The sequence below is a fragment of the Tachyglossus aculeatus genome, chromosome 2 (assembly GCF_015852505.1).
Source record: "Tachyglossus aculeatus isolate mTacAcu1 chromosome 2, mTacAcu1.pri, whole genome shotgun sequence".
Lineage (NCBI taxonomy): Eukaryota > Metazoa > Chordata > Mammalia > Monotremata > Tachyglossidae > Tachyglossus > Tachyglossus aculeatus.
The window spans coordinates 62,364,396-62,391,633 of NC_052067.1; the positions used below are offsets into that span (position 1 = coordinate 62,364,396).

Genomic DNA, 27,238 nt, shown 5'->3' on the forward strand with positions numbered 1-27,238 from the left:
ATTTTGACACCTGTCTACATGTTTTGTATTGTTGTCTGTCTCCCCCTTCTAGACTGTGAGCCCGTTGTTGGGTAGGGACCGTTCTCTATATGTTGCCGACTTGTACTTCCCAAGCGCTTAATACAGTGCTCTGCACAAAGTAAGCGCTCAATAAATACGATTGAATGAATGAATGAATGAATGAAATGCTAAAGAGTATTCCTGATCCCTGTCCTATAGAAGATTTCACTTCAGTATGGAAGGTAAGACAGGTGTAAAGGCAACATAAATGTCCTAACTCCCTGACACCAGGGAAAGTTTAAATGTTTTACGTTTTAAACCCCTGAATTCCTCCCCAATAATGCCAGTTGTAGGTGCTTCTTCTCAGTGATATCTGGGTAAGAGAAGAATGGAAACTCAAGTGAGATCTTGCATATACCTCTTCCGCCCTTCGTTGGCTTCATATTTTGGAGTGCCTGCTGGGTGTTTTGAAGTTCTGCACTAGGCATTTGGGAAGGAGACCCAGCTGCTGTACACTCTACACTCCTTGTGGGTAGGGATAGTGTTTACTAACTATTGCATTGTACCTTCCTGAGCACTTAGGACACCGCTCTGCACACAGTATGTGCTCAATAAATACCACTGACTGTCAAGAGACATGTTGGCTGATCATACATGACCTTTCTACCACCCACCTAAAGAAAGGAACCAATCTAAAACAGGAAAAAACAAAACAAGACAAATTAATAAATCTAATCTCCTGCAAGATCCTGTCCAAGTTTCTTTAAGAGCTCCTCTACCCTAAAGCAGCAGCATGGCCTAGTGGATAGAGTACGGACCTGGGATTCAGAAGGTCATGTGCTCTAATTCCAGCTCCACCACTTTTCTGCTGGGTGACCTTTCACTGGGCATCAGTTCCCTCATCTGTAAAATGGGGGTTGAGACTGTGAGCCCCTGTGGGACAAGGGACTGTGTCCAACCTGATTTGCTTGTATCCACCCAAACACCTAGTACACTGCTTGGCACATAGTAAGCACTTAAATACCACCATTATTATTATTATTCTCTGTGCCTCAGTTCCCTCATCTGTAAAATGGGATCAAGACTGTGAGCCCCACATGGAACAGGGTCTGTGTTCAACCCGATTTGCTAGTATCCACCCCAGCATTTAGTACAGTGCCTGGCAAAGAGCAAGTGCTTCACAAATGCCATAATTATTAATTATTAGGATTATCTTGGCAAAGAACAGGGCTGGGAAATTTGGCAAGTGATTTATTCCAGCCTGAGGGTCAGATTTGGCCTGGCTCCAAGCCAGCAGTCTCTGTTGTGGTGCCCTAATCTCACTTCTTGCCAACAGATGCTGTTGGCATCCTTCCTGGCAAGCTGCAACTTGACAGGAACTGGTTTGGGGCTAGGTTGGAGTGGCTGAAGGCCTAAATGGCCTCACTTCCACATTTTATGCCCCTTCACCCCTGTTCTTGGCCACAAAAACCTCAGCAGTACGGCCGGTGACCTTTGTGCTGAATAACTCCCACCTCTGGCATAGAAGAGTAGAGCCCAGACAGGATTTCAGACTGGCTACTCCACTTTGTTCAAATAAGTTTTGTTCAGGCTCCACACATCATAAAGAATCAGAAGCCACCACCCACAATTAAATTCACAGCTTCAAAGTTTGAAGTTGGCTTCAACAGCACAGCAACATGGAGTATGCCCAATCAATAAGTCCAAGACAGAACTCCTTATCTTCCCTCCCAAACCCTATCATCTCCCTGACTTTCCCATCACTGTAGACGGCACTACCATCCTTCCTGTCTCACAAGCCCGCAACCTTGGTGTCATTCTCGACTCCACTCTCTGGTTCACCCCACATATCCAATCCATCACCAAAACTTGCCAATCTCACCTCCACAGTATCTCCAAGATCCACCCTTTCCTCTCCATCCAAACCACTACCTTGCTGGTTCAATCTCTCATCCTATCCCGACTGGATTACTGCATCAGCCTCCTCTCTGATCTCCCATCCTCCTGTCTCTCCCCGCTTCAGTCTATAGTTCACTCTGCTGCCTGGATTATCTTCATACAGAAATGCTCTGGGCGTGTTACTCTCCTCCTCTCCATCACCTCACCCCCTCCTACCTCACCTCCCTTCTCTCCTTCTACATCCCAGCCCGCACCCTCTGCTCCTCTGCCGCTAACCTACTCACTGTGCCTCGTTCTCACCTGCCCTGCTGATGACCCCTGGCCCACGTCCTTCCCCTGGCCAGGAATGCCCTCCCTCCACCCATCCGCCAAGCTAGTTCTCTTCCTCCTTTTAAAGCTCTATTGAGAGCTCACCTCCACCAGGAGGCCTTCCCAGACTGAAGCCCCTTTTCCCTCTCCTCCTCCCCATCCCCTCTGCCCTACCCTCCTTCCCGTCTCCACAGCACCTGTGTATATTTGTACAGATTTATTACTCTATTTTACTTGTACATATTTACTATTCTATTTGTTTTGGTAATGATGTGCATTATAGGTATAATTCTATTTGTTCTGATGATTTTGACAACTGCCTACATGTTTTGTATTGTTGTCTGTCTCCCCCTTCTAGGCTATAAGCCCGTTGTTGGGTAGGGACCGTCTCTATATGTTGCCAACTTGTACTTCCCAAGTGCTTAGTACAGTGCTCTGCACACAGTAAGCACTCAATAAATATGATTGAATGAATGAATAAGGTTTCCTCTCTTTTGTCAGATCCCTGAAGGTTCCCTCCTCCTCAGACTGTGAACCCCATGTGAAACAGGGACTGTTTCCGGCCTAATTAATTTGTACCAACCTCAGTGTTTAGAACAGTGTCTGACACACAGTAAGTGCTTAACAAATACCTTAAAAAAGGTTTTGTCATCCAGAGAGCATTAATGTCTACCAGTCAATCTCGACCTAAAAACGCTCAGCTGTAGGTATGCAGAGTTCAAAATGAGTGCTACATTCCACATAATTCTAAAGCTCCACCTGCCTTTGATCTATTTCACTTCTAATACATCAAGAGTTTACTAAATGGTAGCCACACTCTCTCCTCGGTTCCCACAACACATTCATAATTTATCATTCTGATATATACATTACATGACAAAACACAAAGAGGTTCCAAATTATATCTGCTGGAAATACAGAATGCCTGAATGGTCTTTTTAGGCTCACATAAATATTTCCTAATATAGCAGCCTCAAAAACTTACTGGGATCTACAAAATCACTTTTATGTAACACTTCACTTCTGACAGTCTTTTTTAGTTACAGACTAAACTGCACAGTGGGCATCATGTCTGTCGTAGGGAGATAAACACACAAGTATGAGTGCATATTTGCTCATGTTAAAAACTTTATGGCCTGTGGAATCCCTTCTCCATCACAGGAAAATTTTCCTTCATTCTTGACCTGTTCTTGACCCAATTACTGTTCCTTCTTGCCATTACTTGCCATCTTGCCTCCTTCCCTTCCCCACAGCACCTGTATATATGTATATGTTTGTACATATTTATTACTCTATTTATTTATTTTACTTGTACATATCTATTCTATTTATTTTATTTTGTTAGTATGTTTGGTTTTGTTCTCTGTCTCCCCCTTTTAGACTGTGAGCCCACTGTTGGGTAGGGACTGTCTCTATATGTTGCCAACTTGTACTTCCCAAGCGCTTAGTACAGTGCTCTGCACACAGTAAGCGCTCAATAAATATGATTGATTGATTGATTGATTACTGAAACATGTCTCTCCTGATACTCCTTCCCAAGGGGGCCTCATTTTTTCCCATTCTCCAAGATTCACTGGGAAAGCGGGGAGGGTTCTGGCATTGAAACCCAGGTCCTTGTGATTCCCAGACCTGTGCTCGATCCACTAGGCCAAGCTGCCTTTTTTTTTCTTTTTTTTTTTTTCTCATTCTCCCTTCTTCTTCCCCACTCTCCACCTTACTGTTTCTTTCTGTCCATTTCATTTTAGGCTCCGATCATGACTCTAATGTTTTCTTTACATTCTCATTTGGGATTTACATCACTGTTGACTGATTGATTGACTGACTGAGAAGAAGTCAGATTCTCCTCTCTGCCAGAAGCCTGGTAAATGCCTCCCAAATCAGAGATTTTTTTTTAAACACTCCCTGAATCCTTATTTTATCGATACTCTCCCAAGAGCTTAGAACAGTGCTCTGCACACAGTAAGTTCTCAATAAATATAATTGAATGAATGAATAAGTTGAACCATAGGGTTATTCTTCCATTATGACCCTATTTCTTTATTATCTGGATGAGTATTTCTTTTGAGAAATAATATTTTAAATCACTTTCAGCCAAAAAGTTACCCCTAAAGCTGAGTGGCCATAAGTCAGATGATACTAGCAAATTAGAAAATATACTGTGAGAGCTTATGTCTAAAGGAAGCAGAATGAAAATCTCTCACATTTTAAAATTTGGAGGAGGAAGAATAGTTGTTCCAAAGACAAAAGCAACTGGTAAGTATGGAAATGTTTCTCAGACTTAGAGAAGAATATCACAAACCAAAAAAGTGGGAGTAGGGGCAGAGGGACATTCTTTACATGAAGGGTTTTCCACATTTTTTTTTAAATGGCAGTTAAGTGCTTCTTTCTCCAACTTCTTCTTCAACTCTTCCTTACTTCCCAGCACTATCTAGAGGAGATCTCCCACTTTCTTTCACATTCTAACCCCTCCACCTATGCTTCGGACCCCATTCCTTCTCACCATATCAAAGCCATTTCCCCTCCCTCCTTTCCTCCTTGACCATCTTCAAACACTCACTTTCCAATGGCTCCTTCCCCACTGATTTCAAGTATGCCTCTGTATACTATCCTAAAAAACCCAAAACCATCCTCTGATCCCATGGCTCCCTCCAGTTATTTCCCCATCTCCCTCCTTCCCATGCATAAGTCGACTACACATGCTGCCTCCAATTACTTTCCTCAACCCCATAAAATCAGGCTTCCGCCTCCTCCACTCCAGAAACAGTCCACTTTAAAGTCACCAAAGACCTCCATCTTGTCAAATCCAGGGGCCACTACTCTATCCTATTCCTCCTTGACCTTTTTGTTGCCTCTGACACTATGGACCACCCCTTCTCCTGGAAACATTATCTCACTTAGGCTTCATTGACACTGTCCTCTTCTGGTTCCCTTCCTAGCTCCCTGACTACTGGTCTTCCAAATATGCTCCTCCTCTGCCTCCCACCCTCTACAGTGGGAGTCCCTCAAGGTTCAGTTCTGGGTCCTCTTTAATTCTCCATCTTAAGAGAACTCATTCAGTACATGGTTTCAACTATCATCTACAGCCTTGATCTCTCTCCTCCTGTGCAGTCTTGCATTTCCTCCTGCCTTCAGTACATCCAGCCAACACCTCCAACTTAATATGTCAAAAACAGAGCACTCCTTATCTTCCCGCCCAAACCCTGTCCTCCCCATGACTTTCCTATCACTATAAACAGCAACACCATCCTCCCTGCCTCCAACTCCATAACCTTGACATTATCCTCCACTCATCACTCTTGTGCAATCCACATGTTCAATCTGTTGGCTCTAACTTTTTCCTCTCCATCCAATCTGCTATAAATGATGATCTAAGCACTTATTTCCCACTTTGAATCCTACATCAGCTTCCTTGCTGACCTCTCTGGATCCTCTTTCTCTCCTCTAATCCAGGCTTCATTTTGCTGCCCAGATCATTTTTCTGAAAAGTTGTTCAGTTCATTCTCCACTCCTCAAAAACGGTTGCACATCCACCTCCACCACATTAAAGAAACTCCTTACAATCAGCTTGAATGCACTCAATCAGTTCTCTCCTTCTTATCTAACCTTGCTCATCTACTCCTGTCAGCCCAACTCAAACACTCCGCTCCTCTAACACCATCCTACTCTCTGAATCTCGATTTCATCCATCTCAAACACCAACCTCTTGCACGTTGCTCCGCATACCTGGAACTCTTTTCCCATTCATAGCTAAAAGTCCACCACTCTCCCCACCTTTAAAACCCTCCTAAAATTACATCTCCTTCCAGTGGCCTTCCTAGATTAAGCCCTTTATTTCCCCTATCTGTCCTTCCCTTTGCATCCCTTCCCTTTAGAGAAGCAGCATGGCTGAGGGGCAAGAGCATGGGCTTGGGAGTCAGAGGATTCTAATTATGGCTCCACCACTTGTCTGTTGTGTGACCTTGGGCAAGTCACTTAACTTCTCTGTGCTTCAGTAACCTCACCTGTAAAATGGGGATTAAAATGGGGTTGTCCTACGTGGGACAACCTGATTACCCTGTATCTACCGAAGTGCTTAGAAAAGTGCTTGGCACATAGTAAGTGCTTAACAAATACCATAATTATTATTATCCCTTATTACTGTGGCTGTGCACCCCTTAAGCATTTTGATACTCACCCGAGTCCCAAAATACTTATGTAAATAGTCTTATACTTTGCTACTTCCCCTATCCTGAACCTACTTAAATGTCTGTCTCCCTCTGTAGACTGTAAGCTCCTTGTGAGCAGGGAGCGCATCTACCAACTCTGTTGTATTGTGCTTTGCCATGCAATTAGTACAGTGCTCTGCATGCAGAAAGTGCTCAATAAATCTCATTGACTGAATAATAATAATGATGATGGCACTTTTTAAACTCTTACGACGCGTCAAACACTGGTGCTAAATGCTATGGTAAATATGCGGTAGCCAGGTGGGAAAAAAATCCCTGTCCCACATGGGCTCATAATCTAAGGGGAAAGGAGAACAGGGAGGTAAGATGGGAGGGGGGCAAGCCAGACCTAGTGGGATCTGTGGCCATGAGAGTCACTGAAGAAGGAACAGTAGAGTTGTGGAGTTGAAAACGGAGCCTAGTTAAAGCAGGAGAGGGTGAATTTATTATGGGAGCTGAGTCTGGAGCTAGATTTCTGCCAACTGTAATAATAATAATAATGGCATTTATTAAGCACTTACTATGTGCAAAGCACTGTACTCAATTGCACTGGCATGTGAAATGGACAGTGGCAGTGGGTCCAGGATGTGGCTTGGAGGAATGAAAGCCATGAAGGGTTGGGGGGCAAGGGAGTTCAAGTTGGTGGAGAGGATTGGAGTTGAGGGTGTTGGGATAGGAGGGAATCTAGGTGAGGTAAATGGCCTGGGGTAAGTGGAGTGGGTCTAGAGAACAGAGGCTGCTATAGCAGGTGAGGATCAAATTGGACAGGTGCAGGGTGTGGGTGAGGCGGCAGGTTAAAAGGTTGTTATCAGAACATAGTTGATGAGGTTAGGCATTGCATGAAAATGACCGCATTAAACATATAAAGGCTAAAATGGGTTCGTTTTCAGCCAGAGAACTGAACTTAAAAGAATCCCCAAAATAATGAAGACTAAAGCTACACTGTGAAGCCATGAGGCCTATTAGTTAAAGCACAGGCCAGGGAGTTAAGAGAACCTGGATTCTAAATCCCAGCTCCGCTGCTTGTCTGCTGTGTGACCTTGAGCAAATCACTTCATTTCTCTGTTCCTCAGTTACCCCATCCGTAAAATGGGGATTAAGTCTGTGAGCCCCATGTGGGACATGGACTGTGTCCAACCTGATTGGCTTGTATCTACCCCAGCACTTAGTATGGTGCCTGGCACACAGTAAGCGCTTTACAAAAACTAAAAAAAAAAAAAAAAAAAGAAAACAAAGGACTGATTGTGGTCAGTTATCAGTCTTTGCTACTGGTCCTAAATGTTATACAGGAACACTGTATTCTCCTGTTATCTTGGCATTCACAGACAGGCTTTCCAGCCAAGTGTGGGAGCAAACTAAAATGTGGGTGAGGTGACAAAGCCACCTTTGGGTTTGAAGGTTAATTTATCACTAAGGTATAGTTTGATCCTTGCTATTCACCCACACAGCTGAATGATTGTCCTAGTTTGCATATGATCTCAATAGCCTTCTGATATTTTCCATGACATGCAGGGACTATTTTTGCTTTGCCTTTTGCTTTTCTAATCTTTCAAGGACACAAAATTCTTTGTAATTGTTAAAATTCCTTTTTCACAACTGTCCATAGAGCCTCTTGGTTTAATCTCTAGTGCCAGTCTTCCTTTCCTGAGCTGAAAAGACATTACAAAGGCTAGAATAATGGCATGACTCATCTTGTACTGTCCCTGGATTTGGAGGGTTTAAAATTAGAATACTAGTCAGAGAAAGAGCGAGAGAGAAAGAGAAAGGGTGAGAGGGGAAAGGAGGGAGAGAGAGAGGGGAAAGGAGGGAGAGAGAGAGAGAGGAAAGGGGGAGAGAGAGAGAGAGAGAGAGAGAGAGAGAGAGAGAGAGAGAGAATGTGAGCGCTGCAGAAGAGTGGAACAAGGGAAGTGAAATGGTCTAGGGGAAGTTTGGTGTGCATAAGCATGACATTCTCAAATCCTCAAGAAAAGTCCAGGCCTGACTCCAAAATTATTATTCAAATTTCCAAACAGAAAACAAATGCAACCCAAAGTCTTGAAATCATTGTTATTTCTTTAAGTTGGTGTTTATTATTTCCTTATGGGTGATCCTAATGATCCCTTTGGGTGAACCATAGCCAAAACAAAGAAACACAGAATTACATCCAAATTGCGATGCTTAATCAAGTCTAGCCCAGGTTGGCCTTTCTTACCCATAAACCACGCAGAGGAAAAAGAAATTGCTCTATGTCCGAGAAAGGTGCAGACTTACCATTTCATAAAACTGAACCTGCTGTTCAAGGTAGAGGCGAATCACACTGTTGTAATCGTAGATTCGGTTACTGTGAAAGTGATTCATCTCCGCTGCAACCAAACCCAAGACATAAATTAGTTTGTCAAGATTTTCAGATCCCTATAAATAGTTCTCTCACTTCCTCATGATTACTCCAAAAATGAATTTAGTCTGGCTGCCTTCACAGCACTTCCCACCCCAACAGCTTGCTTGCTTACTGTTCTTTTCACTTTCTGATTGGGGGGGGCAATTTACTTTAGTCACTGAAGTGATATTCAAATAATCAGGCTCATGTGCATGTCTATGTTTAGTGGACAACATTGCTTTTAATATCCATTTTGTGGGGGTGCTTGGAAAGCATTTAAATCTAAGCAGGGAACAAAATGCTCAGAGTTGAAAAGGTCAGGAAATAAACATATCAGAATTGAAAATAATTAAAGAAACAAAGATCCTTCAAGCTCATTCCTTGCTCTTGACCCAGGTGACCCTGGCACTTCAAGGCCTGGGTCTTGCTAAATGGCATTGTCAACAATATGCTCCACTTTATAGGCCCTCGCTTTCCTCATTAAAAATGATGAGATATGCTCCAGCCCTTAGGCCTGAATGTCCGACAACAATGCAAATCCCACGTAAAAAGTCATCTAGTTTTATATGCAGCCTGCACTACTGTTGTCTGAGGATTAGGGTTATTAAAATTATATGCACTGCATTTGAGCACTATTCAAATCCTGCAGAAAGCATCATCTGAATGCTATCCTCAAAGAAGCAAAATCCACGGAACCACAGGTCAGCCAACTCAACTTACTGGAAAACAAGATCTGGCTTCAGCACTATGGAATAATCAAATATGATTGTTCCAGTACCATCTGGAAACGTCTCCCAGTCTTAATCAACCACATTTACTGAGTGCTTACTGTGTGTATAAGTGTTCTAAGTGCTTGGGAGAGCACAAAAATATAACAGACGCATTCCCTGCCCACAGTGAGCTTACAGTCTAGAGGACTGTAATGGCTCCCCTTCCAGGATGTTGAGAGACCGAGACCTAGAATGTAGGGAAAGCATTCACCAAAAACACTGTGAACGTGACCTTGGGTTTCTACAGACAGTGCCAACAACAAAGGGCTAGCTGGAGAGGCTATCACCCATCTTGTTTTGAGACTCAAATATTAAAGTATTTAAATAAGCTGACGAGTATAGTTCACCTACAGATAGAAGACCCTAAATGGGCTCCGTTTCAAGCTGTAAACCAGCCCCCTGGAGGAATATAAAGGCTAATTAAGAGAAAGGTTTGAAAGTGGGCTCATATTCTCAGTTTCTATTGTCACTACCTTATTTCAACTGTGCTGGGAAACTTCCAAATGAAAATTCCCTTATTCCAGCTGGTGACAAACTCTGAAGAATGACAAAGATGGTTTCTGTTTTTACCTTGTAGAGCGTAAGACATAGTTCCTATTCGTTTCACCATGTTCTGCTTGTCCTGTGGTGTGATTTTACTGGTGGCAACCAATTTATCACTTTCTTTCACTTTTTCTATTGCTCCCTGTTAAATTCAAAATAGGATAGGCTCAGTAAAATCAGGCTTTGAGTGCTTACTGACACCACACATAACGATGGACATGTGTTCTACATCTGACATTTCTGTAGGGGGAAATCTATTACTTGGTATATTTCAACTTCTCTACACCAAACTCTAGGGGAAATAGAAGAAAGTCCCAGAAACAGAAGTGTTTCCCAAATCAGTTAATCAGTGGTATTTACTGAGTGCTTACTGTGCACAGAGCACTGTACTAAGCACCTGGGAGAATACAACAGTGTTGGAAATGGAACAATTCAACACCTATAAATTACAAACCAGTAGGAGTTTTGCTTCCTGTGGCTCTTGGTGGACAAAGGAAACCAAATAGCTTTTTACCTCCAAACATTCCTAAGTGACTAATTAGGAGAGGTCCAACAAACAGGAAAACAGTACTGGCAGATTGGATACTCAGAGGTTCCATTTAAAAGACAATTGGATAGGCACAACTGAATTATTCCTAAGGGCAAATGCATCCCCTACCAAGCGGTTGAACATGAGTGCTATAGCATGAGTGCCATCTCTCATTTAAAAACTTTGATTAAATGTGGCCTTCAACAGTTTCTATACTCACATATCCAGCTCTTAAAAACTGAAGTAGTTTTTTTTTTCTTACCGATTGATACTACTTTAAAAAAACAGATGAATGAGAGAGGTTCTCAATTCTTTTCAACCCCTCAAGTGCCATTCCCATCAGCCCACTTTCAATGCTGAACAACATCCTGATCAGGAACTGATCTGATCAACCAAATGTGTTTTATTACCCTCAGCTAATACAAGAAATCTGATCTCATTTTGCAAGGAGGGAACCAAGCAAGTCACGTCAAAACAAACATTTCACTCCTTCTGCTGGTCAGAAATTCAAATTACAGATGTTCTTGTTTTATTTTCAACTCACAGGACATTTTCCTGTGTCTGATCCTTGTTCTAACTTCAAGAGTTATTTAAGGGATAGCATTTTCTGTTTTATATGCAGCATCACCCTAAATGGTTTTTCCAAGTGTTTAAGTGAATCATGAAAGTCATTCACAGTGCACCTATTCCAGCATGATGAACATAATTCTCTTCCCAGGCCTCTGCCATAACCAAGTACTTTAAAATTTTTTTTAATGGTACTTGTTAAGCACTTACTATGTGCTAAGGAAGTATTTACGCTGTACCAAGCACTGGGGTAGATACAAGATAATTGGGTTGGACATAGTCCCTGTCCCACAAAGGGTTCATACTCAAGTACTTACAGGCAGTGAGATTTCATTTCAAATATAACCCATTTCAGTGATAGTATTGCAGGAGCATGTTTAAAGTTATGGGAGAGATGGGCTCCTGACCATTTGGGAGACCAGGGTTATGATCTGTGAACTTCTGAGACGATTTACCTTGTGAGCACCAATGATGTCAGGAAAGCAGCCCAGGAATCCTTTGTATTCATGATTACATTCCATCAAAAAATGGAGGTCTTTCTTTGGCTGTTGGTGGGGCAGCAGAATTTGTGCAAACATTCAGAGAGACAGAAAATGTAACGTATTTAAAATAAATGTACTGAACACCAAAATATATACTATGTGCCATCGAACTATAATTTTAATAATACCTCTCGAAGAGAATAATTTCATGGAACCAAAAACTGCATTATTGCAGCAGCCACACTGCAAGATAAAAAATTCCAAAGACTCACTTCTTTCCAAGCAAGTTTTGGAAAATTAACAATGTTACTTCCAGGTGACAGAAAATTCACACTTTATGAAGAACAAATTCAGTAATTCCTACAGTGCAATACAGGTGAATATTGAGTCCTCTCCCTGGCTCCCTACCTCACCTCCCCACACTCCATTTTGCCAAGGTTTTTTCTGAAATTTACTGAATGGATCCAAATGGAGACACTTTTACCTCAGCTGAAATTTCACTGACACTTAGATGAGAGTCTTTTTCTGATCTTCACCGTAAAAAAAATATTTTAAGACTAAACTCAATTTGGTTGTGGTTCTTCAAGCTAATGCAACTTTACATGCTCCAGAAAAAAAGTAAAAGACTGCTCTGCAGAGTCAGGGTTTCTCAATTCTTCCTAATAAGAACTGAGAAAATATTCGTCAATTTAGAAATGAACTAAAAAAGAAGCCACACATAATAAGGTCAAAATATGGATATTCCTTTGAAGAATTCTTGTTAATAATAAATGATTAACTTAGGACAATTTCAGAGATGAGAATTGGGAGACCATACCTGGCATTGGGAATGCCATACACAGAGGAACATGTTGCTGAAAATTTATCAAGTAGAAAAACCCAGTTTTCATCTGAAGTGAATAGTAAAATCCTACCTAATACAACAAGGACTGCCTCTGGGCTTATGGGAATCTGATAGTCAGCAGATGTGGTTTATTTTCAGACTTGCCTTCTTTTTCAGCCCTGTCACCCCACTTGGCTGTTGTCTCAAAGAGACCTAAGGGAGGCCTAAGAGATGAGGTCTGTGGGTAGCAGAAGGTGTTGTGGCCAGGAAACGTATCTACCAACTCTGCTATACTGTACTACTCCTACCAATCCTATCAAAATACCTTGAGTGACCTGTCCACACTCGCTGTCTCAAGTTCCTCTCCTCCAGTTCTCTTCTTGACCCCCTTCCAATCTGCCTTCTGTCCCTTTTGCTCCACAGACACCACCTTCTCAAAGGTCACAAATGAGCTCCTTCTTGCAAAATCCAACAGCCTCTGCTTCATCCTAATCCTCCTCAATTTCTCAGCTGCCTTTGACACTGTCAACCATCCCCTTTCTCCTGCAAATGTTAACCAACCTAGGCTTCACTGACACTGTCCTCTCCTGGTTCTCCTCCTATCTCTCTGGTCACTCTTTCTCAGACAGTTTCACAGGCTCCTCCTCTGCCGCCCATCCCTTAACTGTAGGTGTCTGGGTCCCCTTTTATTCTACATCTCTACCTACTCCCTTGGAGAACTCAGTCACTCGCATTGTTTCAATGACCATCTCTATGTGGATGATAACCGAATCTTTATCTCCAGACCTAATCTCTCTGCAGTCTTGCATTTCTTCCCACCTTCAAGACATCTCTACTTGGATGTCCTCCCATCACCTCAAACTTAATATGTCTAAAACAGAACTCCTTATCCTCCCACCCAAACCCTGTCTTCCCCCTGAATTTCCCATCACAGTAGACAGCAGTACAATCCTGTAACCTTGGCATTGCTTGACTCTTCTTTCATTCAACCCACATATTCATTCTATCAACAAACCCTGTTGGCTCAACATTGCTAAAATGTGCCCTTTCCTCTTCATCCAAACTGCAACCACATTTATCTAAGCACTTATCGTATCTTGCCTTGATTACTTTATCAGCCTCCTTGCTGACCTCCCTGCCTCCTCTCTATCCCCACTCCAGTCCACACTTCACTCTGCTGCTCGGATCATTTTTCTATAAAAACATTCAGTCCATATTTCCCCACTCAAGAACCTCCAGTGGTTGCCCATCCACCACCATACCAAACAGAAAATCCTTACCACTGGCTTTAAAGCACTCAATCACCTTGCTACTCAATCACTAAAGCACTAATCACCTTACCAAGCCTGCATACTTTGCTCATCTAATGCCAACCTACTCACTGTATCTCGATTTCATCTATTTTGCCAACTGCTCGCCCACATCCTGCCTCTGGCCTGGAATGCTCTCCCTCCTCAAATTCGACAATTACTCTTCCCCACTTCAAAGCCTTATTTAAGGCACATCTCCTCCAAGAAGCCTTCCCTGACTAAGCCCTCATTTCCTTTTCTCCCTTCTGTGTTGCTCTGACTTGTTCCCTTTATTCACCCCCACAACACCACAACATTTTCAAACATATCTGTCATTTATTTATACTAACATCTATCTCACCTTCTAGACTGTAAACTTGTTGTTCAATCTCTGGTTCAATCTCTCATCCTATCCCAACTGGATTACTGCATCAGCCTCCCCTCTGGTCTCCCATCCTCTTGTCTCTCCCCACTTCAGTCTATACTTCACACTGCTGCCTGGATCATCTTTTGCAGAAACGCTCTGGGCATGTTACTCCCCTCCTCAAAAATCTCCAGTGGCTACCAGTCAACCTATGCATCAGATAAAAACTCCTCACTCTCGGCTTCAAGGCTCTCCATCACCTTGCCCCCTCCTACCTCACCTCCCTTCTTTCCTTCTACAGCCCAGCCCACACCCTCCACTCCTCTGCTGCTAACCTCCTCACTGTACCTCGTTCTCGCCTGTCCCAACGTCGACCCCCGGCCCACGTCCTCCCCCTGGCCTGGAATGCCCTCCCTCCGCACATCTGCCAAGATAGCTCTCTTCCTCCCCTTAAAGCCCTACTGAGAGCTCACCTCCTCCAGGAGGCCTTCCCAGAATGAGCCCCTCTTTCCTTTCCCCCTCCCCATGCCCCCCACCCTACCTCCTTCTCATCCCCACAGCACCTGTATATATGTTTGTACAGATTTATTACTCTATTTTACTTGTACATATTTACTATTCTATTTATTTTGTTAATGATGTGCACCTAGCTTTACTTCTATTTATTCTGATGACTTGACACCTGTCCACATGTTTTGTTTTGTTGTCTGTCTCCCCCCTCTAGACTGTGAGCCCATTGCTGGGTAGGGACCGTCTCTATATGTTGCCAACTTGTACTTCCCAAGTGCTTAGTACAGTGCTCTGCACACAGTAAGTGCTCAATAAATACGATTGAATGAATGAATGAATGTTGTGGGCAGGGAAGGTGTCTGTTATACTATGTTGTATTCTCCCAAGCACTTAATACAGTGCTCTACAAAAAGTCAACACTCAAATGATTGATTTCTCTCCCAAATGCTTAGGACAGTGCTCAGCATACAGTAAATGTGCAATAAGTACAGCTGATTGATTGCCTGACAGAGGGAGAGCAAGAAAGGGAATGTAAGGCTATCAATTTGTCCAGATACTGGTTATCAAACAAGATTGCACAACTTCTGAGCAGCAGTGTGGCCCAGAGGATGGAGCATGGGCTTGAAAGCCAGGACCTGAGTTCTAATCCCAACTCTGCCACTTAACTATTGTGTGACCTTGGGTACGTCACTTCACTTCTCTGTGCCTCAGTTACCTCATTTATAATATGGGGATTAAGACTGTGAGCCTCATGTGGGAAAAGGACTATGTCCAACCTGATTAGGCTGTATCTTTTCAAGTGCTTAGTACTTCTAGACTGTGAGCCCACTGTTGGGTAGGGACCGTCTCTATATTTTGCCCACTTGTACTTCCCAAGCACTTAGTACAGTGCTCTGCACACAGTAAGCACTCAATAAATATGATTAAATGAATGAATGAATAGTGACTGCCACATAGTAAGCACATAAATACCACAAAATAAAAAAGGCAAAAAAATTTTAAAATATGAGCTACACATGATTTCCAACCACCAGAAGATGAGTGAAATTTAAACTAAATGCTAACTGTCATGACACAGCACCTTTTCCAGCAAGGACTTAAACCACCTGATATAAGACAGCTTCTGTACTAATAATAAATTTGTAGTATTTGTTGAGGGCTTATTATGTGCTGCTACTACTACTGTAGTGACACTGTACTACTACTACTAATAACTGCGGTATTTGTTAAGTGCTTACTATATGCCAAGCACTATATTAAGCACTGGGGTAGATACAAGATAATCAGGTCCCACATGTGGCTAACAGTTTTAAGTATGAGGGAGAACAGGTTTTGAATTCCCATTTTGCAAATGAGGGAACTGAGGCACAGAGAAGTTAAGTGACTTGCCCAAGGTCGCACAGCAGACAACTGGAGGAACCAGGATTGGAACCCAGGTCCTCTGACTCCCAGGCCAGAGCTCTTTCCACTGGGACACACTGCTTTTCTGTACTAAGCACTGGGACAGAAACAAAATAATCAGGTTGGACACAGTTCCTCTTCAACATGGAGCTCCCGGTATATGGACAATGGAAAACAGGTATTTAATCTCCATTTTACAAATAAGGATATGGGCTTAGAGAAGTTAAGTGACTTGCTCAAGATAACACAGCTGAAAAGTGGTGGAGGAGCTGGAATTAAAACCAGGTCACCTGACTCCTAGTCCCATGCCCTCTCCACCATGTGTTTGTTTCTCAAGCAAGTATCTCTTGATCAGGGCTGACAATGAAAAAGCAAACCTGAAAACATGGAAGTCAGTCAATCATCAGTAAATCCTGTGTGCAGAGCACTGTAGTAAGCATTGGGAGAGTACAATATAAAAATAGACACATTCCCTGCCCACAATGAGCTTATAAAGTCTAGAGAGGAAGACAGAAATTAATATAAATAAAATAACAGATATATACTTAAGTGTTGTGGGGCTGGGAGGGGGATGAATAAAGGGAGCAAGTCAGGGGATGCAGAACGGAGTGGGAGAAGAGGACAGGAGTGCTTCATCAGGGAAGGTCTCTGGGAGATGTGTCTTCAATAAGGTTTTAAGTAGGGATGCAAGAAATGGTCCATTCAGCCCAAACTAGGAACAAGGCTTTAACAACTACCCATTTTGGGATACTTGCTCTTTTCCAAACTGCAGAGAGTTCTTCTGTTCAACAGTCCTAGTGGTCAGTGGCTCAAATAATTGCTGACAATTTCCTATATGCTGTAGGCTGTGCACACTGATGATTTTAATGCTTTTAAATGATTTTAAATGCTCTTAATGATTTTAAGATTCTCTTTCTATGTTTTCTTCTGTTTTTTTTTTGGCATCCCAATGTTCAATCATTCAACTATGAGGACTTGATCGGGCAAATTGTTGACTATTTAAAATCGAAAAGAGCTGGGAGGATGAGGATTAAAAACTTCTGACTTTTTAGTCTCTGACTCAGCCTCCTCTTCCTGTTTATTCGTGGTGGGATGGAGGCAAGAGGAGGAAAGGAAGAAATGAGAGGAGTTGGAATGGAAACATTTATTTCTGATCATCTTTTTCAGCTTAATAGAATTGAGCAATCTGTTCACGTATGGAATACCTATTAATTCATATCATTTCTGATTTTGGCAGTTCTAATCTTGCTTTTTCTTACCATTTTTACCTCAACAATCACTTTTTAGGAACCCATCCTAATGCTGCCATAGAATATTTAGGTCAATTTATCTCATTTGTATGATGAATTGGGAAATCTCCAGTTTTTCTTGCTTCAGAATGCATTTTGGAGTGTAATACCTAGAAGATCTGGTAGTTTTAAAATTTGTATGAATATCCTTTTCAGAAGAGTTTTGACTCTCCCTTCTGAGTATAGAGTAAGAGGCTTTTTCAATTTCTTTTTTTAAATGTGAATTTAAATGGCATTTGTTAAGCACTTAGTATGTGCCAGGCACTGTACTACGCACTGGGATAGATACATGCGTATCGAGTTGGACATAGTCCATGTCCCACACAGGGCTCACAGTCTTATTGCCTATTTCAGAGAAAGCAGCATGGCTCAGTGGAAAGAGCACGGGCTTGGCAATCAGAGGTTATGGGCTTGAATCCTGGCTCAGCCACTTGTCAGCAGTGTGACCTTGGGCAAGCCACTTAACTTCTCTGTGCCTCAGTTCCCTCATCTGTAAAATGGGGATTAAGACTGTGAGCCCCACATGGGACAACCTGATCACCTTGTATCCCCCCCAGCATTTAGAATCAGCTCACCTCCTCCAGGAGGCCTTCCCAGACTGAGCCCCTTCCTTCCTCTCCCCCTCGTCCCCCTCTCCATCCCCCCATCTTACCTCCTTCCCTTCCCCAAAGCACCTGTATATATGTATATATGTTTGTACATATTTATTACTCTATTTATTTATTTATTTATTTTACTTGTACATAGCTATTCTATTTATTTTATTTTGTTAGCATGTTTGGTTTTGTTCTCTGTCTCCCCCTTTTAGACTGTGAGCCCACTGTTGGGTAGGGACTGTCTCTATATGTTGCCAATTTGTACTTCCCAAGCACTTAGTACAGTGCTCTGCACATAGTAAGCGCTCAATAAATACGATTGATGATGATGATGAATAGTGCTTTGCACATAGTAAGTGTTTAACAAATACCATTATTATTATTATTATTATTATTATTTTACAGATGAGGTAAGTGAAACACAGAGAAGTTAAAGTGACTTGCCCATGATATCACAACAAATGATGGAGCCAGGAGGAAAACCCAGGTCCTTCTGACTCCCAGGCCCATGCTCCTTCCATTAGCAGGAAACTCCAAACTCCTCACTCTTGGCTTCAAGGCTCTCCATCACCTCACCCCCTCCTACCTCACCTCCCTTCTTTCCTTCTACAGCCCAGCCTGCACCCTCCGCTCCTCTGCCACTAACCTCCTCACTGTGCCTCGTTCTCGCCTGTCCTGCCATCAACCCCCAGCCCACGTCCTCCCCATGCCTGGAATGCCCTCCCTTCGCACATCCACCACGCTAGCTCTCTCCCTTCCTTCAAAGCCCTACTGAGAGCTCACCTCCTCCAGGAGGCCTTCCCAGACTGAGCCCCTCCTTCCTCTCCTCCTCCCCATCCTCCCGCCCTACCTCCTTCCCCTCCCCACAGTACTTGTATATGTTTGCACAGATTTATCACTCTATTTTACTTGTACATATTTACTATTCTATTTATTTTATTTTGTTAAAATGTTTTGTTTTGTTGTCTGTCTCCCCTTTCTGGACTGTGAGCCCGCTGTTGGGTAGGGACTGTCTCTATATGCTGCCAACCTGTACTTCCCAAGCACGTAGTACGGTGCTCAGCACACAGTAAGCACTCAATAAATACGAGTGAATCAATGAATGAATGAATTAGACCATGCTTCTTCTCAAGGAAAGTTCCGTGTTTCCTGGCCCCTGATCATCATCATCATCATCAATCGTATTTACTGAGCGCTTACTATGTGCAGAGCACTGTACTAAGTGCTTGGGAAGTACAAATTGGCAACATATAGAGACAGTCCCTACCCAACAGTGGGCTCACAGTCTAAAAGGGGGAGACAGAGAACAAAACCAAATATACTAACAAAATAAAATAAATAGAATAGATATGTACAAGTAAAATAAATAGAGTAATAAATATGTACAAACATATATACATATATACAGGTGCTGTGGGGAAGGGAAGGAGATAAGATGGGGGGATGGAGAGGGGGGCGAGGGGGAGAGGAAGGAAGGGGCTCAGTCTGGGAAGGCCTCCTGGAGGAGGTGAGCTCTCAGTAGGGCTTTGAAGGGAGGAAGAGAGCTAGCTTGGCGGATGGGCAGAGGGAGGGCATTCCAGGCCCGGGGAATGATGTGGGCCAGGGGTCGATGGCGGGACAGGCAAGAACGAGGTACGGTGAGGAGATTAGCAGCGGAGGAGCGGAGGGTGCGGGCTGGGCTGTAGAAGGAGAGAAGGGAGGTGAGGTAGGAGGGGGCGAGGTGATGGAGAGCCTTGAAGCCCAGGGTGAGGAGTTTTATTGAGATCCTGTGGGCAGTCCCTGGTCCTGAGCCCATGGACCAGCAAAGAAACATTTTGAGAAGTGGGGAAACAGACAAGTACAGAATGCCATTTTAGAAAAATAATCCAGAAAGCAGAGTGAAGTGTGGACTGGAAAGGGGAGAGACTTGAAACCCGGGAGGGCAGCAAAGAAGTTGATGAAGTAGTCAAGGTGAGATATAAGTGCCCGAACTACCTTGGGCCCTGAATGGAAGGGAGCGGGTAGATCTTCGAAATATTGTGGAGGAAAAACTGACAGAATTTAGCAACAGACTGAAGAAGGGGCTGAAAGGTTGAGTGGTTCAGAAAGAGGGAGGATGGTAATAAAGTTAAATGTGATGGAAAAGTGAGATGCAGGAGCGGATTGTGGAGGGAAGGTGAGGAGTTTAGGTCTAGACATTGAACTTGTGGTGCTATCATGATATCCTTGTATCTTGGAGGCAGGAGGAAATGCAAGACTGGAGGGGGTGAGAGGATGGGGCTAGTGAGGTAGATTTGAGAGTCATCCACATAAGGATTATAGTTGAAGCCTTATAATAAACTAGTTGAAGCTAGTTAGTATAACTTGAGAAGAGAACCTGGACCAAAAATAGAGCCTTGGGGGTCACTCGCATTTAGCATGAGAGCCGTACGTAAAGCCGGTGAAAGACACTGAGACCCTTCCAGTACCAGAGAGGTAACAAGAGGACCAGAAGAGTACTGTATTGGTAAAGCTAAGATTAAATAGTCAGTGTTTGCTTATTTCTTTTAGTATGCCATTATTCGTTTCACTCCAGTATAAAGTCTTTACCCCAAAACCCGGATTTGGCATTGCTAACTGTTCTGAATTGACACTAGAGTTTGATCCACTAGGTAATCAAGGTTTGCCTTAACGTTGCTTTATAAGCCAGTGATAAGCCAATAAACAGTTGTGGTGTTGAGCACTTCCTTAGCTATTTGTTTCTTTTGTAAACATCAGAAAGAAGTAATACCACTAAAGAAACACCTGTTCTGTAGATATGCTGAATATGAATAAAGGTGAGTTAAAATAAAACCTGAAATGTCAATTCAAATCAATCCCTAATGTGAAAAATCCAATAGTCACCTTACTATACTGTATATTTTCCAAATCTCAAAAATTCTCACCCTCTTTAAACTTTTCTCAATTGATTTGGTGGAATTTCTTTTTGTAGTTTTATCATTTGCCCTTCAGGGTTTACCTTGGTTCTCTTCAACTCTTTCCTACATCCTGTAAATGCTTGTTTTCTGGGCCTGCAGCACCGTTCTTTTGGAAAACCACTCACTTTTCAAGACTTAGTGAGCTTCCTTGTTCCCAGTTCCTTGGTACCAGTATCCTCAGCCTGTTAAATTTTACTTTCCTAATACAGAGTTGGAAACAGTACACTCTCATTCAAGTTTAAAATAGTAGGATTTTTGCACTCTGATGAATTTAAAAATTTCATTAATGCTAAAAACAAGTCATACCTGTTCTGCCACAAGATTGGCAATTTCTTCATATGTCTTTCCTGCTTCTGTTATGGCTTCATTGAGATCTGTTTCACCTGAAATGTAATTATAGTTACATTAGTAGGGGTAAGTTGACATACATGGAAAGATGGTTTTAAGCTGAAAATCTCAATTTAAAAAGCAAGGTGATCTAGATGAAATTAAACCATCCATCATTTAGCCCAACTAAATATTGGAGTAGTTGAATTTGGGAGGAAAAGGAAAGAGGAAATATGGTGCTGAAAACTCAATTGCTCTTTTTCATGGAGGTTTGTTTATTCTTTCTTTAAATATCTTCAGTGATGGTGATCTTTTGACTCCCACTCCAGTATAACATCACCCTGACTGTCAAGAGGCTTAACCTACATCTCTTCCACTTTAATTAAATTATATTGGAGGCTGATGTCTCAAGTGATGTCTGACGTTCATCACATAGACTTCTATAACACATTGCGATACGGTATCATCCAAGCTGAATGATGTACACAGAGGGCACGTAAATAATATTACGGCTTAAGGAGAGCAGGCAATTTAAGAGAAATCAAGATATTTTAAGAGTTACAGGACACATACACCCTAAATTGTTCCAAATTTTCAGAATATGATTGCAACAAATACCAGTAATTCTTTTGCCCGTCTAACATTTTTTTCTTGAGTTAAAGGCAACTATGAGACTCCAACTGGCCAACAAATGATTTCTAATCTAAATATATCTAGCCAGCTAGTCAGACAGAGTTCCTTCATACTCAAATCTGACTCCATTAATGGTGAAATTCACCCATGAATGGTGAAAAGAGGATGGAAGAGATCGAGGTTGGACCCCTCCAGGCCCAGCCACACTGCCGGTACCCTTGTTGTGTTTTCTTGTGTGAAAATGGCAGGTCTTGGTGCTGTTCTTAATTCTGCCTTCTTCTGAAGCTTTTGTTCAGAACAAATAGGGTAGCAGTGCACCATAGAGGTCTACTCTCAGCAACAGACTCCCACTTTGCAGCTAGGATGCAGCACTGTCTGAGGCTTTGTTTCACTGTGGCCTTAGAACATTTAATCCATCCTCCTAGCTTTGGGTTTCCCAATTATAGGTCAGCATGCAGCAGTTTTTTGGTTTGCTTCCTGCCATCCATTCTCCTGATATGCCCAACCTAACATTGATAGGAAACTCATTTGATTGCAGAACGTCATTGTGACCTTGCCTGGCCATTTGTTGAGTAGAGACTGTAAAAGATGCTGACTGAGCTGATCAAGGTGCTACATCTGGCACGTACATGAGATCCAGCTCTCACAGGTGGACTGTAAGACTCTTGATTATAAGCCTGTTGTGGCAGGGAATGTATCTTTTATATTGTACTCTCCCAGGGGCTTGGTACAGTGCTCTGCACAGAGCAAGTGCTCAATAAATATGATTGACAACAGCACAACTCTGGAGACTTTTAGCTTGGTCTAGAGCCTGTTACCACATCACTGCCACACTCAGTTTGATGGTCTTCAAAATGCTGAGCTAACATTCTTGATCTGGTTTTCCTCCTTCCTTGTCTACCACTGCAATATTGCTTGGTGTTCTGCCTTATTCTTGTGACGCTGTTTAGCTCTGTACTGCCAATATAAATCTCTATTTTCTGCAGATTTACCATCAACCTGTAACGCTTGGCTGATTATTTTCATGTCTTTAGGGGCATGGGCCGCTAAGGCACAGGGATTTGCACACAGTAACTCTTGAATGACTGCTTCTAGGACTTTGAATGATGCATCAAGTCTATTGAGTTGGAGGCATTTCCCAGAGGCCTGAAAACCTATTTTAACACCTGTGTTCCGGTCTCTCGTTGCAGATACCTGCATGGCTGCGTCGAGTAAGTTCAACAGGACTGGGCTAACTAGATATTCCTTCCTTACTCCACTGATAATGGAGAATGGATCAAACGGGGCATCCTCAGCTCTGACCCAACCTGCCATGCTGTCACCTCAGAATCTTAACTTCTCAGGGCAGTCAAGTCTGCATAGTAATATTCAGATGTCAGATCTATTGATGGCTTCGGATGTTTTGGAAATGTCCATGAAAACTGCACAGAAGTCCTGGGGCTGTTCCCTGCACTAGACGTGCAGCAGAGATCATGACTGCTGTGCCATAAATAAATAATAATAATGGCATTTATTAAGTGCTTACTATATGCAAAGCACTGTTATAAGAGCTGGGGAGATTACAAGGTGATCAGGTTGTCCCACGGGGGGCTCACAGTCTTAATTCCCATTTTACAGATGAGGTACTGAGGCACAGAAGTTAAGTGACTTGCCCAAAGTCACACAGCTGACAATTGGTGGAGTCAGGATTTGAACCCATGACCTCTGACTCCAAAGCCTGTGCTCTTACCACTGAGCCACGCTGCTTCGATGTTCCTTAGTAGCCAACCCAGAAATATGCTGGCTAGGACTTCACCAGCCAAAGAGAGTCATAAGGCACCTTGATAACTGCCACAATCCGATCTTTCGCCTTTCTTCTTGAAGATGCTGATGGTGGCATCTTCAAGATCCAGTGACATTTCCTCAGTGGTCCACGTGTTGATATGTGTGAGTACTTAAATGGGCATTCCAGAGGTCCCAGCATCTTTTCCATTTTCCATGGTTCTGACTCCTGAGGTGACTCAGCATGGCCCAGTGGATAGAACATGGGCCTGGGAGTCAGAACCTGGGTTCTAATTCTGACTCCACCACTTATTTGCTATGTGACCCTGGATAAGCCGCTTAGCTTCTCCATGCCTCAGTTACTTCATCTGTAAAATGAGCCCCATGTTGGACAGGGAGTGTGTCCAACCTGACTAGCTTGTATCTATCTACCTCAGCACTTAAACCGTGCTTGACACATAGTAAGCACTTAACAAATAATAATAATAATAATAGCATTTATTAAGCGCTTACTATGTGCAAAGCATTGTTCTAAGCGCTGGGGAGGCTACAAGGTGATCAGGTTGTCCCACGGTGGGCTCACAGTCAATCCCCATTTTACAGATGAGGTAACTGAGGCACAGAGAAGTGACTTGTCCAAAGTCACACAGTTGACAAGTGGTGGAGCCGGGATTTGAACCCATGACCTCTGACTCCAAAACCTGTGCTCTTTCCACTGAGCCACACTGCTTCTCGAATGCCATCATCATTAATTCAAGTGTTGGAAGGACTGTTGCGGAGAACACTGAAATATTCTTGCTATCTTCAGGATTCCCTCCTTGTCTGTCATGAGACTGAGGTTCCCCTCACTCTTCAGAGGTACTATGATGACATGACAGGACCATATATCTTTAGTGATACAGAAGTCACGGACACTTACACAATGTTTCTAGCCATGGGCCCTGCACCCTGGAGATGGACCCCTTAAAACTAAAGACTTTGTAGATTGTGAGTCCCACAAGGGGCAGGGAATTATCTAATTCCCACCTGTTAAGTCTCCTCTGGTGCTTAGTACCATGCTCCACCCACAGTAAGTGCTTAATACATACGATTATTCCTAAAGAATGGCTTTCATCTAGTAATACTGGCTGAAATAAGTATTTCCACCTTGGACACAGGAGGTGGATATATAAACTGTAAGAGCCCTTTTACTAAGAATTTTTCTCATGCAGAATTAAAGGGTATGGATCTCAGTCCTGCTTCGTCAGCAGACTGGTCAAGATAGCTCTTTTGTGTAACTAACTTTTGTGTTCTGCCACACACACTATTTCAGAACCATAGGATTGGAGTGACTATGGGAAGTAGCTAATAATAGTATTTCTAAAGGGCTTATTATGTGTCAAGCACTGTTCTAAACACTGGGGTAGGTACAAGGTTATCCGTATGGACAGAGTTCCTGTTCCGCATGGGACTCACAGTCAAGGTAGGAAGGAGTAGGATTTAATCCCCATTTTACAAATGAGGAAACTGAGGCACATTGAAGTGAAGTAACTTGCCCACAGCAGACAAGTGGCGGAGCTAGGGTTAGAACCCAGATCCTCTGACTCCCAGACCCGTGCTCTTTCCACTACACCACAGTGTTTCTCCAACCACACCTATTTAAGTAAAACCACATCAGACCAGATGCAAAACTGTTTACCGTGCTGTACAAAACATCACGAGATAGAGATTCTACACTCTGAAGTTGAAGGAACTTCTCTGGAGAAGCACCATGGCTCAGTGGAAAGAGCAGGGGCTTTGGAGTCAGAGGTCAGGGGTTCAAATGCCAGCTCCACCAGTTGCCAGCTGTGTGACTTTGGGCAAGTCACTTAACTTCTCTGTGCCTCACTTACCTCATCTGTAAAATGGGGATTAAGACTGAGCCCCCCGTGGGACAACCTGATCACCTTGTAACCTCCCCAGCACTTAGAACAGTGCTTTGCACATAGTAAGCGCTTAATAAATGCCATCATTATTATTATTATTAAAGAAACTGAAGAGTGTTGCCTGGGTCTCAGGGACTGATCACCCTGAGGGTGAAGATTAGACTGTGGGGAATTCATTTCTGGGGACTTTCTTACTGACAAGCCCATTGATGCACTGGGACTTCAGCCTGTGGGACCTGTTGGGCTGTCACAAAGCTGATCTATCTTGGGTTCCTGCAGCATTTGACAGTCTCCTCTTACTCTTTCTATCCCACTTCCTAACAAAAAGAGAAGAGGGAATGGGGATAAATAAGTATTTAATCATTCTTCCCCTTTTGGCTCTATTGCCAACTGAAAAATTTAGGGAAAGTAAAAAGCAAAACAAAGGAATCCATTCACACTTGAATTTTCTGGGGTATCTGCCGAATACTGTTGCCTTAGGCACTGTTTATAGAGGGAAGCAACATGGCCCAGTGGATACAGCACGGGCTAGGGAGTCAGAGGACCCGGGCTATAATCCCAGCTCTGCCATGACTCTGTTGTGTGACCCTGGGCAAGTCACTTAACTTCTCTGTGTCTCAGTTACCTCATCTGTAAAACATGGATTAAGACTGTGAGGCCTGTGTGAGACAGAGACTGTGCCCAAGCCGATTAGCTTGTATCTACTCTAGCTCTTAGTACAGTGCTTGGCACATAGTAAGCACTTAAATACTACTAGATAACATTTGGCTGTTGTGTCCTCACAGGCTCTACTGAAAGAACTCTACAGTTTAGATCTTCTAATGGATGTGTCTGTAATAATAATCTGAGGGCAAAAGACATGAGTTTTAGAAAAATGATTTATCTGACAACTGTAAGAGACTTTAGTACTGATATGTGATCAAAATTTAGTCTATTTTTCTCTGAGGAACCTAAAATATGGTATTCATTAACATTTAGCACATTTTCTGGTGCTATTCATCCACAGTAAATTGACTGGTATGATGAAGGAGGGAGAGTGTTACAGATGAAAGGTGGTACTTATATCTCTCTTGGAGAGTGGATAATTATGGCCTGTTCTCTTCAAAATTACATCGACTGTATTTATTGAGCATATACTATATGCCGAGCACTGTACTAAGTGCTTGGGAGAGTTCAATACAACAGGCAATGTGTCCCACACTTTAAGAAAAAAATACAGGCTTAAGCCTGTTTCCAAAGCAAAGATTTCCTGGTTATATACTCTTTACTGGGCTAAAAATTCTGTGCTCTCATCTACATTTTTGAGGGCTTTTAGCTGAGGCAAGCTACTTGTCTGAGACCTCCTCCTCCTTCACTAGCTTCCTAAGCACATATTCTTTAAACTATTTGGAAACCCTCATGCCTGACGAAGTACAATGTAAATTTCTAAGCAAAGTACATTCTCAGCCAGCGAAATGGAAACAACCACAGAACCCAGACTAAGTGTTTCAAGAGGAAAACATTAGCCACCCTTTAGATGGAATAGAGTCTGTGGAAAATAACAACTCCCCTATCTCCATTAGCCAAATGGACCTTTCATATCCCCCTTCTCAAACCCCCCAGCTCTCAACCCTCTCCACGACCCTCCCATCCTTCCCAGCAGTATCTTCAGATGTGTTCTCCTCCCTCCTCTCAAGTGCTACTCCATCCACCTGTGCTTCAGATCCCATTCCCTCTCATCTTATCAAATCTCTCGCCCCTTCCCT

At 42.9% G+C, this 27,238-nt stretch overlaps 1 protein-coding gene across 1 annotated transcript in view; it reads right to left on the reverse strand.

Moving 5' to 3' along the window:
• The window catches only part of SNX9 (sorting nexin 9), a 162,337-nt gene that overhangs the window by 5,770 nt on the left and 129,329 nt on the right, over positions 1 to 27,238 (reverse strand). Inside the window, exons 14-17 of the mRNA XM_038766702.1 lie at positions 21,175 to 21,251; positions 11,634 to 11,723; positions 10,110 to 10,224; positions 8,664 to 8,755 (exon numbers count right to left, since the gene is read on the reverse strand). Of these exons, the coding sequence (XP_038622630.1) occupies positions 8,664 to 8,755; positions 10,110 to 10,224; positions 11,634 to 11,723; positions 21,175 to 21,251 (374 nt within the window). The remainder of the gene's footprint in view (positions 1 to 8,663; positions 8,756 to 10,109; positions 10,225 to 11,633; positions 11,724 to 21,174; positions 21,252 to 27,238) is intronic.